The 18,169-nt window shown below is 40.1% G+C and overlaps 1 protein-coding gene across 1 annotated transcript in view; it reads left to right on the top strand.

Annotated features, from left to right (window-relative positions):
- The window catches only part of LOC121303531, a 42,238-nt gene extending 31,549 nt beyond the window's left edge, over positions 1-10,689 (top strand). Inside the window, exons 10-16 of the mRNA XM_041234285.1 lie at positions 2,805-2,901; positions 3,714-3,854; positions 4,071-4,106; positions 4,375-4,538; positions 8,180-8,296; positions 9,024-9,215; positions 10,142-10,689. Coding sequence (XP_041090219.1) covers positions 2,805-2,901; positions 3,714-3,854; positions 4,071-4,106; positions 4,375-4,538; positions 8,180-8,296; positions 9,024-9,215; positions 10,142-10,207 — 813 coding nt within the window. The 3' untranslated portion in view covers positions 10,208-10,689. The remainder of the gene's footprint in view (positions 1-2,804; positions 2,902-3,713; positions 3,855-4,070; positions 4,107-4,374; positions 4,539-8,179; positions 8,297-9,023; positions 9,216-10,141) is intronic.
- The last annotated feature ends 7,480 nt before the right edge of the window (positions 10,690-18,169 follow it).

Genomic DNA, 18,169 nt, shown 5'->3' with positions numbered 1-18,169 from the left:
AGTTCTTCACTGGAAACGCTAATGTAGCAGTAATGTAGCCTCCCTGCACTGTACTTTTTGCACATGTACGCGTGTTTGTTTTGTTTACTATACTGGTGACTGGGGGACATTTTGAACGTCGGGTTATTGTGTGGGAGTTTATCACTTACTGCAGGTGAATCACTTTAACACAAACGTGTCCATTCTAAGCGGTGGTGAGTGTATAATACATGGTGAGCAATCATTTTCATTGAACTTCTTTGTTTTACAGTCTTATTATACACAGTGGTGGCGTGAGACCTGTGTATAATAAGGATGATGATAAAACTGCTGACTTCAATTAAAAAAAATAAATAAATACCACCATCAATACCAAACACAATGGCCTGCAAATTTAAAGTTTAAAGAAAACAGGGAGACATTTGTGGAAGAGAAAAATAATGCAAATATTCTTAGAAAAACAATAAGCAAGATAAATTTGGTGAAAAATGACCTCGGCCATATGCCCTCCGTGGGACGTTATGTAGTATAGACTGATTCAGAAAGCAAAGGGAGTCACCCAACTCCACCCTCCAAAAAAGCCAAGTGAATTTCCTACTCTGATTCTTAGTTGTTTTACATTTTTTAAATTCAGTGTTACTCCCAACACTTCTTCAGTTGTTAATAGTAAATTATAACTTATGTCACCGTGTATTATAACAAATAATATACACCAAAACAGTACATGTAAGGCTGTTGTTCTGTCTGGGCTAGTGCCCTCCTGATTTATATGTAAGTAGAAACCCTTGATAGAATTACAGCCTCATTTTGCACAGTTGTGTGGACAGTATACATTATATAAAGTATTTATGAAGTATAGGTATGAATACAGGAGAGTGGGGTGGCTGTGGAGCCTTACAGTACAAAAACTGCAATCTGTAAGTGTCTCGGATTCAGTTTCACACTCAGGTCAGTTTACACTTGTACAGGGCTATTAATATTGAGAGAGGAGCTGAAGCACTCCCCTAGATTATTCTGCATGGGCTACAACTTGGAAACACATTGCATCAGATCTTAACCCTTACAGACCCCGGGTGCTGCACAAGTTTCAGAGCAGCAGTGGTTCCACATCCAGTATATCAGTGTGGCACACAGAGCCATGACGTATTCCTCAGCATGTTCCTGCCGACCGTGTGCATTGCGGCTTTAAGCTCCTCCACAATGGCCTTCCAGTCCATCTCTTTAATGAATGCCACAGACTCTGCCACCTCAGGGCGGGTAGTCACGACTGTGTGGTGCTTCTGGTCCTTGGAACCTGGACCCGATCCACTGCCAGTCTGTGTTCTGGGACTTATGAAACACCCTGTCTCACCCCAGCTTGTAAGGATCTAACACTGAAGAAGGTATAACCAGATACAGTGAGTGACCTTTTGGTACCCTTCTCATTCCGTGTTATTTGATAGGCTGAGCCAACAAGTGCTAGTGTACGGGAAGCAGGGTTGTGGTGCTGGGTAGCTTCAGTGCTGTATATTTGCTGTTTTTGTTTTACTTTATGCTTTCTGTTTTCAGGTTGAAGGATTTCTACACACAGATCAGCTCATCATGGCAGGTAAATATGAGCTTTCGTTTGTGGTGTCTGTAACATTGTAAGTGAGATTCAGGAGTTGTGAATTATTCATCAGAGAGTAACAGGGTTTCCTTTCACTCACTGACACTTTGGTGTGCTTAAAATGAGAACAGTAGATCCTATAGACCTGGCACATGCACTAGATTGTTGCCCGACAGTTTTCTCAAACTCATTTTCGATAAATTGACTGCTGCTGTTTAATTTTGTTTAGTGCCCAGGCATGGTTGTTGATTAACATATTCCATAAAAAGACTCCACAGGGAGTGTTGCATTGTCCCTGCATCTCCCGCAAGTTAGGGCAGCAAAATCGTCAGGGAATCGCTTTCCTGCAACGTCCCCTACTGGATAGGCACTCGTGAGCTTAAGCAGACACCTGCAGGGATGGCCTTTGTCCTCCAGGGGGCGATACCTCATCTACATCAGCTGACAGGTTCCAGAGTGTAAAGAGGTGATTGGCTTAAAGGGGTGATCACTGCTGAAATCATGTCTTAGAGTAATCAGCTAGAACTGTCACTCTTCAGTACTGCCAGCCTGCCTAATTTACGAGCTCCACAAAACAAGAATGTACTGTGGAGCAGCAGCTATGGGACAGTACTGTGTACACAGTGGAGAAAATCTTACAAGAGACTGCTCAGCTTGACTGGATGTTTGTCTGAGGTATGTTAGAAAAGAGACCAGGAACAACCTTGCCTCTCTGTCTCTCTCAGTATTAAATTATGAATTATCACTGAGCAGGTAAACATGTGACCCTGAGATGGACAGACTGGGCTTTCAGTGCTGGAGGGCAGGTCTTGTGAGGTGTGCCAGTGTGTGTGTTCATTCACAATGTAGGGAAAATAAAGTATACTAAAATAATATGCTTTGAAAGCAAATTCACACAGTGGAATGCTTTAGATGCGCTAACTTCACATCTACCAAAATATATTTTTACTCGCTAGATATATTTCAAAAGAGGATGGGATTCAGGACATTTAATAAAATATACTAGATCGGACTGTTTTTTATTACAGAGTATTGAAACTACAAAAAGTTTCAGGTGTATCAAAATACATATCACTGTGTAAGCAGTCAGGCTGCTGCTAATAATCCAGGGGAAAAAAAGCCCCACCCTAGCTCTGCTATAATTAGCCCCCCAGTTGAGGGTGTGGAGCAGACAGGGTTGGAGGGTGGTTTTGTAAATTTAGACAGACTGACTGACTGTATCGCCTGTGGAATTCAGGGAGAGTATGATTACTCAGCCCACACCACAGGATCGGGTTCCCAGAGAGAAGCTGCTGCTGCCTGGCTTGTGATCCAGGCTATGCCACCCACACTGGGTAACCTCAGTTTACACCACTGGTACTCCTGCAATGAAATGGCTGAAATGCTGGCACCTGTTCATTAATAATAGATGTGTTCTATACTTTCAGTATTGCTTTTGGCTTTTTTTAGCATGGCTAGTGTGGGAGAACCCAGAAGGGAGACAGATTTTGTTTTATTTCAGTCAGGTAAAAAAAAAAAGAATATTCAAAGTAAACATGACCAGCTATATGTGACACATTTCCTGCACCTTCCGACCCACTATCAAGTATTGGGACACCCTGTATTGTCTGACTTTTAATTTTTTTAAATAAAAAATTCACAATTTGGGGTGGCAGGAGTATAAAAGTAAAATAAACTTTTAACCCCCTAAAGTAATATTTCAAAACCTGAAGAAATCTCTTTATTGGTTTTATTAAATAAATAAATAAATAAATACAGTATAAATCTGTATAGTGTCTCAGTACAAAATATGGTGCTGTATCAGTGCAATAAATTGTTGTGTAAGTTATTTTGGACACTTTTTTATGTAGTACAGAGTATAATGTGGTGTAGTTATTCTGGTTACATTATAATACAAAGTTACTAAATAAACTTTAGTATTATAACTTTTTTGTAAGAAATAGACTATATAAAAATGCAGAGTTAAAATATTTTTCAGACTACATACTCTGCGAACGCACAGAATAACAACTTAACCTTGTCCAGCCCTCCACAACTCAGCTGCCAAGTTGTGTTCCTTTGAAGTGGGCTAGGCCTGTCAGGTTAGCAACCGTAACCATGGCAACATCTGTTTGACTGTAGCCAGAGTGGGGAGGAAAAAGTTAAGTAGCAGTTCTATTTGTTTCTGACAACATTTGCTCTGGAGAAAAGAAAAGCAAGGAGAGAGAAAAGAGGAAGTCGGCCATCAAAATGGGAAACAGTTGTTGTTCTGGTTTAGCGACAAAGGTTGGGTCTGTCTCCGAACCAGGTACTGTTGTGTGGAATCAGGCAGTCGCAGGCTCTGCTAAGAGTCGCAGGACACTGAGGAAGTTGTTGCTGTTTGTGAGCAGTGAAGTTTTTCCCTCGCTGTAAGGAGGAGGCTTCAACAGCAGGACCTCACCCTGTTTTTGACTTTTTAAACAGTGTTTCTGTTTTGCTTTATGGGGGAAATTACATTAAATGGTCTCTCTGTGTCTCCCTCCAGATAAACTGAAGAACAGCAAGATCATCTTCGTAGTCGGTAAGTCGCAGTGATTTATATTCCACTCCATCTTGTTTTAACTCTCAGAATAGCCAATTGTGGACTAACACAGCAGGGTGCTCTTTTATTATGCAGGGTGCTTGTTTATTTGCATTTATAAACATGCATTTATACATAATTACAAAGTAGTAATATCAGTTCTTTTGGGATGAGCAATTCAAATGAAATCACTGGTTTTAAACTGTTTCTAAAGGTTTAGTATTTTGAAAACTATTACAGGAGAGTGTGTGTGCATCTCTGTTTGCAGGTGGTCCCGGCTCTGGCAAAGGCACCCAGTGCGAAAGGATCGTTCAGAAGTATGGCTACACCCACCTGTCCACCGGTGACCTGCTCAGGGCAGAGGTCAGCTCAGGCTCAGAGAGAGGCAAGAAGCTGTCCGCCATTATGGAGAAGGGCGAGCTCGTCCCCCTGGTAAGAGACCCAAACCACACCCCCTCCCCTTTTCCCCAGAGATGGCGTTTGCACAAAGTGTCCACTAGATGCAGATCAATGCCTCTCAGGCCATTACACAAATGCCTGTTATTTGTTATACAGTAGTGGAAATGACTGCCACACTTTTAAAGATTCAAGTCTGTATATTTTACGACATTCTTACCCAGTACAGAATTGGTATATTCTGTGATAAATCCAACTTTATAAAGGCTTTATTTTATAAACCTCAGTACAGCTCAGCAACTGAATGAAACTGACACAGGCCTGAACATTCAAAATAGCAGTCTGGTTGTTATTATTATTATATTATTATTATTATTATTATTATTATTATTATTATTATTAATCTGGTGGATACTGTACCAGATTGGATTTTCGAAAAAATAACTATCTATCTTTAAAATATTTTTTTAATAGAAAAAATATATATTGTGTTTAAATACAGTTTGTTTTTATTTTTTCTTTACTGGTCACAGGTCCCATTGTTTTAAACTGAAAAGCCACAGGGCCAGTTGTACCAGTACTAACTTTAGGAGTAGAGAACTCCTAGGAACAGAACAAAATGAGTACCAATTGCAGCGAAGTAGATCAGAAAGTGAATTAGTTTAGCTGATCTGATCAAGTGGACCATGCTAGACTGATCATGGGAACTAACCCATAGGGGAGTATATGGAAAATACATAACAGGATCTTAGATGAGTTAAAGAAACATTTTCTGTGTGTTGCAGTGCAAATATATTTAGAGCACATTATGTCTGTCTCTTTATATAGTTTATTTGCATGATCTCGTAGTTTTTTTCCCCTATATTAATTTTTAACATCGACAGGACTTAAACTAATATTATCTGTCATATATAAGAGAAGTGGAATCCAACGTTCTACACAACACATATGCAGCAGAATAGCGAGCAGGACAATCTACATGCACAATTGCACTCTACGTACATGTTAATGATTTATAATCTGCTTGGTAAAGGCTGTTTGCTTTTTGTACCTTCAATATTCATAGTACATTTAATGGTTATTTTAATATGCAAAACAACCCCATCCAAACTGCAATTAATTATCTGCTGCAGTTAATTTCTGTGAAGGTTCCTGAAAATTTAAAAAATAAAAAAATACAAATATCATTTTCTGAGTCCATTTGGTGTGTTTTTGTTTTTTAACCTTTTTTGTTTGTAAGTTGTTGCCATGTTTTAACATTGTAAGTAAATCAAAAACAGAAGACATGAATACAGTAGATTTTTTTTGCTTGCTAATAATTTTGCTACAATGGAGGAAGTGCAGAAACTGCAGATCAAAAGGTTGTAACCAGTCATGGGGTAAGCTAGGCCATGGGGTTTTGCACGTAAAAACAGCCATACACTGTTTTGCTTTTCTTGCCTCCACTCGGGGTGACACTGATGCAGCATGGTCAAGAACCAGAGTTACAGAACTGCAACATCTCTCCTCTAAATAAAAAAAAACATGAACTCAGGAGTTCATAAGACATGTGAAATGCATCTAGGAGAGGGAATATTGCTGTCCGGCCTAGCACTGCTTATCGAAATACCATAAAGAAGCACAATGAAGAAGTATCTATAAACCAACACACGCTTACACGCATTACTGAATGCATGAAGTTCTGTGGCGCTTTTGAATTGGCTTGACGAGGTCCTGATGAATCATCAGCATCTTCCAATCCTGAAGTGTTTCTTGGAATGGTAGGTTTTGTTTCAGAGTTTGATCAAGCAGTGGAAACACACTTGAAGATGGCCACAGCCTTTAAAGGCACCTCTAAGACTGTTCAAAATGAACTTCTAGGCTGCATGTTGGAGGTTTGCAGGGAACACATTGTGAAAGAATTGACAGACTGATTATGTCGCTATTCAAGTTGATGAAACCAGTGACATTAGAAATATTTCACAAAGTGTACTAGTTGCAATAGCTAGGTGCCATATTCACAGAAGAAAATAATTGCACAGAACTATGATGGAGCGAGTGTAATGTGTGGCGAGGCTGGCGGAGTCTGGAAGTCTGCAAGGGAAAAATATCCAAATGCACATGATGTCCATTGCTACACCCATCAACTCAATGTAGTGAGACAAGCAGCCAGTTTTTCAACTTTTTTTCTCTAGCTCTCCAAAGAAAACTGTTGTTTTGGATGAAGTTGGAACTGCTCCTCAAAGAAAGTGGAATTTTGGTAGTCCGCAGTAAGGACAGTGTTTGAAAAGCACAATCACCTGTTAGTGTTTTCAGACAGTTATTAATTCAGGAGACTTTGACAGTGTCATAGTTAGAGAAGCTAATGGTTTTTCCCATAGCTTCATGGACAGAGAGTTTCTGTTCTTTCTGTACTTGTTCCAAAAAGATAATAATGAAGGTGGATATTTTGTATGGGAAACTCCAGGCAAGGAATATTACATGTGTAACTTAATTTATTCAAAGCATTTAGGACATCCAAGCATCTGTTAAAATACTGGAATCCAGCCTCCCTGAGAACCTGCCACTAATGCTAAAAAGACAAAGGGGGCCAAATACTACAGAAGATTATGACAGAGCTGCCTTGTAAATTTGTAACATTATTGCAAAGGACCGGTTTGCCTTCAGAAAGATCCTCGTCTTTGCAGCACTGTAGCAGAGTGACTGTTTTGATGAATATCAGCCAGCTTTCATGGATGGTGTGCTAGAGGAAACAGTTCCAGCATATTCACTGCTTAGTAAGACTTCCTTACATGTTGACCTACAAACAGGGTATGAAAGCTTTTAAAAAGACAAAAAATGCATTATATATGTTTGAATTGATGATATATAGCAACTTAGACAGAACACTTCTGGAGATTACAAAGCTACTGAAGATAGTTATTACCACTCAGATGACTACAGCAGAGGCAGAAAGGTGTTTCTCAACACTGAAGCGGATACAAACCCTCCTGAGAATCATATTATTCGGCTACATCATGTTGTACATTTGAGAGGTTTGATGCTTTTATGGAACGCCTTGCCTAAACAACTTTCGCTAAGAAAACACGGAAGTGCCCATTCAAATCTGCTATGTTATACTGTTTTCTGCCTTTTTTTAATTTAATTTATCATAATTTCAAGTCGTTTACATTATTTTTAATGTAATTTATCAGATTTTTCCTCCATTAAGATAAATAGTATTTATCATATGCAAGACACTGGGTCTTGTACATTTTTTTACTTGTGCTACTTAGTGGTGGACTTCTCGTTTTGTCTTGTTCGTCGTGAATTGTTTTTTCATTTTAGAGAAATTGATTGTATAATTTCACAATAGAAAAACAACCATCAGATCGCACCTCTACCAAAACTTGACAGAGTACTGCTTTCTGACATTATACCGGTCAAGTTTTGGTACACATACCACATTATGATGATGTACCACTTTCTAACACTATACCAGTCATCCAAAAGTGCATTTTTGTATGCAGAAAATTATCTTTCTGCGTCATTTTGCAAACATTTTAAAAATGAGTAAAACAGCAATGTGGCAAAGTACTGAGTAGTGTGAACGACTACATTGCAAAGTAAGGCAACCAAGCTAGTTCAACATGGTATTGTGAATCTTTAGTTCCACGGTGAATGTAGCTCACCCTGACCCGGCTGTGCTTGGTCTGCAGGACACTGTTCTGGACATGCTGAAGGACGCCATGATCGCCAAGGTTGACGTCTCCAAGGGCTTCCTGATCGACGGCTATCCCCGCGAGGTCAAGCAGGGAGAGGAGTTTGAGAAGAAGGTATGTGTGGCATTAGGCAAGGATATCCAGAACTGGATGTGGTCAAATCAAAATTGCAACTCTATAAGATTTAAAAGGTTTTCTGTAAACATATTGAAAGTTTGCTCCATTTTTTTTCCGAAAGGATGTTATAAAGCAGTAAACAACAACTCAGAATGGTAATTAAACTGCCCTTAACTTCACTAAAGAGTTGTGATTAAACTGCCCTTACCTGCACTAAAGAGATCTGATTAAACTAACCTTACCTGCACTAAAGAGATCTGATTAAACTGCCCTTACCTGCACTAAAGTTTCCTTATTTTATAAGAAATAAAATATGAATATGATATGAAAATATGATAATGCTACAATACCATAGCAACATGAATCCTAGGATTACATTTACATTGTGGGGCTACAGTTATAGAGGCTTTGAGAAAATACAGTACCAAATAACAAAACTACAGTTACAGTGCAGGAGTATTTAATGCCACAGTTATCAGTTAGGTCTTGATGTGAATTGTGTTTAATGCCAGCGGGATCAGTTATGTCGATGTGAATTGTATTTAGTGCCAGCAGTATCAGTTAGGTCTTCATGTGAATTGTGTTTGTCAAATTTTGAAAAGCCGCTATAAGGATAGCAGTGGAAGCCTTCTGGTGTAATCCTGTTAGTGAGCATGCTATAGAAACCCTGGGGTGATTGTAGAGTTGTGTGTTGAGTGGCACTACCCCTTGCCCCACTCTCCAGATTGGTGCACCCACTCTGCTGCTGTACATTGATGCCGGTGCTGAAACCATGGTGAAGAGGCTTATGAAGCGCGGAGAGACCAGTGGCCGCGTGGATGACAATGAGGAGACCATCAAGAAGCGCCTAGACACCTACTACAAGGCCACCGAGCCTGTCATCGCCTTCTACGAGGGCCGTGGCATCGTCAGGAAGGTAGGCTGCAGCTGGGGCTCCTGTATAAGACACAGGGGGCCTTCAGTCACTGAGCTGCTCTGAGCGAGAAGATTTCTGTTCACTCAGATCACTGATGAAATGTGCTCTGTAGCGCTCCGAGCTGCTCAGGAGGAGCTGAACTGAGCATGCTGTTATGTGGGTTCTTTCACTGCACGAAAATATTTCTGCTAAGTCACATCACTGATGAAATGTGCCCTGTAGCGCTCTGAGCTGCTCAGGAGGATCTGAACTGAGCATGCTGTTTTGTGGGTTCTTTCACTGAGCAGCTCACTTAATTAACACTCCCACTGTATACACTGGAACTTGCTTGGTTAGTCAAGGAATCATCAAACGGTGCCCTTAGTTTTCTATATGCAAACCTTTCTAAGCGTTTAGTTTTAAAAAGTTGTCCCTCATATCAAATGCACAAATGAGGTGCATCATGTTGCATCCAAAGTTTTCAGAGAGTTTGGTAGTTGACATTATGTTGCTCTTTCTAAAGCAAGGTTTTTTTTTTCTGTGTTCTTTTAGTTCCTTTTGACTCCAGTTTTCCAGTACTGTAATCAGTTAATACGCAAATATAAATCAACAGATTTTGATTAAGTATGAAAAGGTGTTAGCTTAATAATATATAGATATGTTAACATTTGTTTTAATATACATAAATACATGTAAACATCTACCTTTTTAGGCAGTCAAACTTTTTGTAGACGTCACTAATTTCACAAACTTTTCTCTAAGTATAATTGATTTGTCTGTCATTTTTTGGGTCTGTGTGATCCAACAGAAAGTTTTCCATCATGACATTTTAGGAGTTAACATAAACTGCTATATTTAGTATTTCATTCACCAGAGTATGTGCACATACCTCACGTTTCAGTTATATGACAGATTGCCCTCTAACCTCTGCCTCTCTCCTCGTTCAGATGAATGCAGAGGGCAGTGTGGATGATGTCTTTGGCCAAGTCTCCAAAGCTCTTGATGCCTTGTAGTAAACCAGACGAGGAGGAGGACAGGGGAGGAACCGCCTTTCCAGGAACACAACAATGAGTCGGACGCAATTCAGTGAAAGACCTTAAGAGACAATCTTTGCCTTACCGCAGCAACCCTAACCATTGCACAGACCCTGATCAAGAACCGGAGAGCCGCGGCACAATATAAAATAAGCATGCACACATACACGCAGGGGGTTGATTTTGGACTTTGAGTATTTATCTGCACATCTGTAATTACTTAAGTGAAAAATGCAGCCATGAACAAAGGATAGACCATAAGAAGTGAAAGGATTCCACCCCCCAACACAACATATTTTAACGTGATGGTCATGGATTATATAGGTGGTGTGAATAGGCTATTAAATGCCTTCAGATGAGAGGTGTTCAGTGTGTTGATTACAAGCAAAGAGTACTCGGATTGCTGCCACTGTCCTGAGCATTTTACTACCACTGCCAATTAAAAATACCCTTTAATCTTTTCTTGTGTAGGTTCTCTCATCGCGTCATGTTTCTGTGATCCCTGTTGTTTCTTTCTCATTTGCTGTCCATCTCATCTCCTTCAGTCCTGTTCTGTTTTCATTAAACATTACCTTCCTAACTGACGCAACGCTGGGATCTGCTGCTGCGTGTGTGCGATCATAATATAAAACAAGACAGGGTCCCTCTGAAAATTTTCTCTCAGCTATACATCAGAGCAGTGTGTTAAGTGAACTGTTTTGTGAAACACAAGGCTTTTTTTAGTGGTGATTTTGAATTAGACAGTACACCTGTTGTTCAGGAATTCAGAGGTCACTAGTCACAGACTGGATACCATGAAACAGTTTTAGACACAAAAATGCATTTTTTGAAAGAATTATAAACTAAAGTACTGTATTTGATAAATTCTGCCTTGCTGATAGTTATCGATACAGTACAAAAATTGTCTTGTCTAGTGTTTGATACTTACATTTCATCAAAGATCAATAATAAATAAAACATACACACTCATTACAGAACGCCTTTTACACACTCATGACAGAATTGTTATACTGATGTTTCCACAGCTGCTATCAGCCTGCATTTTATCATAAAAACACAGTTCGGATTTTCACTTGCACTTGCGAGAATCAACCGTTCAGTGAAATGAAGACCCCCAGGTTTACACATTTTCAGGTGTTAAATGAATATATCTGCTGAGTGAATATCTCTATCTCTGTTTGGATCATTACAAGAGACCTGAGAGTGTGTAGGAGCCTTGCTTTCAAGTGCATTATTGGAGACATCATAGGACACATACACGGAGTGGCTGTCTCAAACAATCAAACAAAGACATTTTCAGGGATAAAAGTGGTGGGTCAAAATCCGTTCTTTAAACATCATCTTAAGAGTCCTAACTATCGGTGTTATATAAGAACTGTATAAATATATATGAATTGTTGTTATATATATATATACAGTCAAAAGTTTGAGTACACTTACTGGAAACTAGTTTTTTTGACAATGTTTTACGCCGTACACGTTTTTGTAAATACTTGAAAACGTTACAGTATACGAAACAAAACATAAGGAGTATCAAAGCAATGTTCAAGAAAATTGAAAATTGTCTCTAAATCTTGAATTTCTCAAAATAGCCACCCTTTGCCTTAATAACAGCCTCACAAACACGAGGCATTCGGTTAACAAGTTTCAGCAGGAAATCACCCGACATGTCTTCCCGCTCTTTTGCAGCAATTCCCAGAGATGTAGGGCACTTGTGGGTAGCGATCACCAACTTTGTCACCAGCAAATCAACCCCAGACCATGACGCTGCCTCCTCCATGCTTGATAGTGAGAACCACACATGTAGAACTCATGCGATCACCCTCTTTGCATCTTACAAATACTCGGCGGTTGGACCCAAATATTTCAAATTTTGACTCATCGGTCCATAAGACCGACTTCCACTCCTCAAACGTCCAGTTTCTGTGTTTTTTTGGCCCAGGTAAGTCTCTTCCTCTTATTCTGCACTCTTAACAATGGTTTCTTTGCAGCAGTTCTTCCAGTTAGGCCAGCTTCACGCAATCTCCTCTGAACAGTTGATGTTGAAACATCTGTACTTCTAATAGCATTTTGCTGAGCTTGTATTGCAGGGGCAGTTAATCGCCGGTTTCGCAGACTTGTGAAGCAAATTAACTTGTTCTCTGGTTCTGAGGTCACCCTTGGCCTGCCTGACCTTGTTCGGTCCTCAGTAGTGCCAGTTTCTTCAAATCGTTTGTTGGTCTTGGCCACAGCAGTTACAGACACTTGCAAAGTTCTTGCGATTAATCTTAAAGATTGACCTTCATTTCTTAAAGTAATTACAGACTGTCTTTTTTTCTTTGCTTAACTGAGCGTATTTTGCCATTTTCTGCTCCCTTACATTCAGGAATGACAAACTTGTGCCTATGCTACCTATATAGTCATCATGGACCCTCATCTGTTAACAATAATTTGTGACAAAAGGTTAATTAGGTAACATGCTAGTTAACTCAGAGAACTCATCTAACAAAGACACATATAGATATAATGTATAGACAAGTTTATACAGTTAAAAGCATAGATAATGAAAAACATGGTTTCAAGCAGGTGTCCTCTAACTTTCACTGGTACTGTGTGTGTGTGTGTGTGTGTGTGTGTGTGTGTGTGTGTATATATATATATATATATATATATATATATATATATATATATATATATATATATATATATATATATATAAAAATCATTGTAAAAAAATAAACATTGATTTAAAGTTCCCTCGCAAAAAGAATGATTTTTTACTTTGGAAGCTGAGTGCTTATGTGAAAAGCAACAAATATTGCACTCAGTCTGTACTGATGATGTGATGATGTCATTGCTGTGTAAAAATATGAACATGTTTCCAGAGTGGTACCATTCTGACAATGGCAGCTGCCCCTTAGTATTACTGCACTGCCATAGCAGAGGGGTCTGGATCTCAGGGACTTTATTTATAAAACGATATCTAGAATGTAACCAGTTCATATTTCGTTTAGACAATTATGGATCTAACACCTATCTTCTGTAATTTCATGCACTGTTAGAAAATTATAACAAATCAATACCTACAATACAGTAGGACTTTCCCTGCAGGATTGTTAAACAATGAAAAGATGACTCATTTCAAGCCCTTGTGTTCTCCTCTCACCTGTTAATTGTGCAACTGCGTGTCTGAACCAGGCTTTCCTGTCAGGTCAGTTCTTGAAGGGAACAATGACCCTGAGATCTGTGAGCACAGTATTTTTATGCCCCCGGGACGGACCATGACTGCGTCGCAGGCTGTGCAAGCAGCATTGATCTATCTTATCCAGGTTTTTGGGTCTTTAAGAGGTAAATACCCATACGGTAATACAGTAGTTACATTTTGTACTTGAAAGGGAAGATGCAGAGATATTTAGTCAAACATTTTGTGACTGTAGCTAGCCACCCTCAATATGGGCACAAGATTAAGTTGTCAGAATTAGAACACGCCAGCAGGTGGTGTGAGGACAATTACTGTTGATTCCTGTTTACAAATTTTAAAGGTCAGAATGCCAAAATGTAGATAGCATCTAGATCAGCGAGGGTGTCAGCATGGCTGTGCAGTCATGGAGCAGGGGAGCCGCTGTTTTGCCTGCAAGTTGTGTGTTGTCTCTAATCCAGGAAGCTGTTTCTATGGTAACAAGATGATTCATTAATAACTACGTATGAATTCAGATTATTTTTGGAGAGGGGAAGTTGCTTCGGTGGCCAATTCAGAGAGTCATTTCATTGTCTGGTGGAGTCGAGTGAAGTCCTCAGGAAATTAAGGGTTAAAGAGCCAGAAAGTTGCAAAACCACCCCAGCAACATTGAATTCCTTCCAAGAAGCTGTTCTTTGATGTCTCTAAATCTACAAGCAAACAGCTCACAGGTTTTTCTACTTGTGAGAACTTTTTTTTTTTTTTTTTTTTATGAGGACAACTACTAGAAATTTTTATAAAATGATACATCCTAAACATCCATAGAGTGCTGTAGTTATTCCACAAATGAGGGCTCTATATATATATATATATATATATATATATATATATATATATATATATATATATATATATGTGTGTGTGTGTGTGTGTGTGCTGTCCTGTCATTCCCTCTGTTTGTGTGTCACCCTGTAAATCTGTGAGTAAAGGGTGTTTTGTGTCTAGGCAGTGCTCGAGCACTGCCTGGGGTATCACGTGCACAGTGCAGCTGTGTGTAGATTGGGTCTGTGTTTGCTGCTCTGTGATTTGTGTTTGGTTCCGCCAGTCAGCTGCTTCTGCGGGACTGAGGGTCTGTGCGCTTGATCAGTGTGTATGTAAATGTTCCCCTGTGCATGTGAGCCAACAGGGCTCTGGGGGGATCTCTATTTAGGAGCTGCCTGTGAGCAGCTCGGGGCTGTGTTGTGGCGTCCTGATGTTGAATGAATAAACAGATGAATGAGATCTTGCTGCGGTCAACTGGCTCTGTTTGTTCCCCTGAAACGCTACTATATATATATATATATATATATATATATATATATATATATATATATATATATATATATATATATATATATATACACACACCAGTATAACTGATATTTCCCTATAAAACCCTATTCTTAATTCTATGATTACAGGCTACTACTGACGACAGTACTATCCTGTAATCCCTATTATGGTGACAGATCGCGCTGATATTTCTGATTACAAGCCTGATCTGATGTAGATGGAGTCATGTCAGAGATGTGTCAGAGTCTGAAAGGCAGAACTTTGTAGCACAGCAGCAAAATACCAACATTATAAGGAAAACCATCTCCGATCTGCCATCCTCAGAGCATACTTGGAAGAGATCAGTGAACTCCGACCGGTAGTCTCTCTTGCAGAGCCAATAGCCAATGCAAATCAGCATGGCAGACTGAGTGTTTTTCTCTCAGCATGTCTGTGTCAGAACAAGTGTTTGTCTCTCTGCGTGTGTGTGCATGTATGCCTCTCGGTGTGGGTGGATGTGTTTAACTGTAACTACACTATCTACAAGGGTTAGACAAAAGAATTACAAACATCTGCCATAACACTATCAACTCATACCACATTCCTTAAAATGAGGATAGAAATTGTCAGTAGCATTTCTGTTTAGACATCACTAATATAAAAGCACATTCCACAGAGCACCTACTTTCAGACCTCCATCAGTCTTGTCTGATGTCATGCCCATTGTGACTGAAACTGACTTTCCACACAGAGCTGGCTCTTTATACATTACAGAACACCATTTACTCAAGAGTAGAGTTACATATGACATGTATTATGTGCAGCTTCCTGCCCCCAGTACGTGTCTTCAGGTAATGTAGGTGAGTGTGGGTCTGTGCTGAGCTGTCTCCTCTCACCTCAGTGATGGCTCAGTGCTGGAGTGGAGACTCAACCAGGTACCCATGGCAACAGCCTATCTCTGCAGCACTTGAGACAGTGAGAGGGTCATGGAGATGGCAGCTGATATTATAATGTAGATGCTGCAAGCCGAGGAGCCGTGTGTGTGGTTGTGGGAGGGGGGCCGTCTCAATTCAATTTGAATCTCATTCAATCCCCCACACCACTTCTTCGTCTTACACAAGAGCCTTCTTTACAGAAGAGGGAATACATGAGCCTCTACATCTGAATACACTATACATGTGATCATTATTGTATCCATTCATTTTGGTTTGTCTTGGATTAATAAAAAAGTTTTTGATTCAATCAAAGAGAATAGTTTCAAATGTAATTGTAATAGCTGTTTAGGTTTCTTATTTTCCTTTCTATTTTACGGTTTCCGATCAGTCTGAGTGGTTCTGAGTTTTGTTGCTTCAACGTTAAGCTCTATATTAAAGAAACTGTGTTCCAGCCTAATAATCTAAAAATACTGAACAGGGTAATGTTATCATTGCCAGCCACTTTCCCTTTTCTGCTCTTTAAAACTGACAATTTGGCCTGTCCCAAAATAAAATTTGTAAGCTGACATGCACCTCTCTGGCTCTGCCTGTACTGCACTCCCATGATAAAAATTCCTTCATTGAAACACATGGTCTTTGAAAGAAGGTGTCTAGCAGTGTGAACAGAGGCTGTAGGCAGGGAGAGGCCATGTAGGCATGGAACACTCTCTCCTTCACCACACAAAAAGGACATGTGTCTGATGCTCCAGGGGTTATTATAGTGATAAAAGAATTGATGGTAATGATGGTGTGGAGTTTCCTCCACTGCAAATTTCCAGATCTCTTAGGAATAGGGGGCTTGTACAGAGCCCACCATGCTGGCCACACATCCTCACCACCCCCAGCTGCTCCCTCCGATGTGTATCAGGAGGCTTTTCATCTCAGCCACAGAGAAGGAGAAACTGCTGAGCCTGGCAGGGTCCAGCAGCGCCCCTTGTCTGAGCTGAGTATCTAAAGTGGGAGTCACCATCAGCGAGGGAAAGGGTTCCTCTGAAGCAAAACACCCCGTCCAGTTTACGCACAGCTTGGGCTGACAGTGCTGAGCGAAGCCGATCCAGGAATGCCCCCACTAATCTCACCGATCGCATCCCCAGCAAAGCCGCCATGTTCCCAGGGCTGCTCCAGCCAACCATCCCCGGGCCCCACAAGGCTCCCAGTTTGGTCACTCCTGCTCTCACCAGCACAGCGATGAAGCTAGGCGAGTCCAGCACTTCCAGCCTCAGGGCTGTATTATTAACCAGGGGTTCCTCTAAGCCCCAGTACATACTGTTTGCCTCCACAGCCCGCTCCACCTTACATAGGCTTCAGGCATGCAGCAAGCCACTGTAGAAGAGGTCCAGTTTTCCAGTGTCCAGCACGAACATGTGTCTGTCATACCCCAGCCCCCCTACTTGTCTCAAGAAAGCAAAGGCTCAAGGCCTCCAACTCACAGGCTCTGTGGAATACAGGCCATACGGTGCCACAACACGGAAGCTACCAGATTATTAATGATCAAAGCTCTACCTCTATAGCAGAGATGTGGGGGGTAACATGGTGTCTCTATTAATGTGTATGGCAAAACCTAATTTTATTTTGTCGTGCTAATAAAGCCTTTTTTTAATTTTAATTGTAATCTGAATTGAGAGAGAGAGAGAAAGAACATAAGAAAGGTTACAAACGAGAGGAGGCCATTCGGCCCATCTTGCTCGTTTGGTTGTTGGTAGCTTATTGATCCAAGAATCTTATCAAGCAGCTTCTTGAAGGATCGTAGGGTGTCAGCTTCAATAACATTACTGGGGAGTTGGTTCCAGACCCTCACAATTCTATGTGTAAAAAAGTGCCCCCTATGTTTTGTTCTGAATGCCCCTTTATCTAATCTCCATTTGTGCCCCCTGGTCGTTTCTTTTTTCAGGTCAAAAACGTCCCCTAGGTCAACACTGTCAATACCTTATAGAATTTTGAATGCTTGAATTAGATCGTTGCATAGTCTTCTTTGTTCAAGACTGAATAGATTAAATTTTTTAAGTCTGTCTGCTTATGATATGCCTTTTAAACCCGTAATAATTTTGGTTGCTCTTTTTTGCACTCTTTCTAGAGCAGTAATATCCTTTGTAGCGAGGTGACCAGAACTGAACGCTCTATTCTAGATGAGGTCTTACTAATGAATTGTACCGTTTTAACATTACTTCCCTTGATTTAAATTCAACACTTTTCACAATGTATCCGAGCATTTTGTTAGTCTTTTTTATAGCTTCTCCACATTGTCTAGATGAAGACATTTCTGAGTCAACATAAACTCCTAGGTCTTTTTCATAGATGCCTTCTTCAATTTTAGTATAATGCACATTATTATTGCCTGCGTGAAGTACCTTACACTTTTCTCTATTAAATGTCATTTGCCATGTGTCTGCCCAGTTCTGAATGCTGTCTTGATCATTTTTAATGACCTTTCCTCTTATTTTTGTGTCATCTGCAAATTTAACAATTTTTGTTACTATACCAGAATCTAAGTCATTAATG

This window comes from Polyodon spathula, chromosome 33, assembly GCF_017654505.1.
Source record: "Polyodon spathula isolate WHYD16114869_AA chromosome 33, ASM1765450v1, whole genome shotgun sequence".
Lineage (NCBI taxonomy): Eukaryota > Metazoa > Chordata > Actinopteri > Acipenseriformes > Polyodontidae > Polyodon > Polyodon spathula.
The sequence above is the reverse complement of the archived record's forward strand: the minus strand, read 5'-3'. Positions and strand labels throughout refer to the sequence as shown.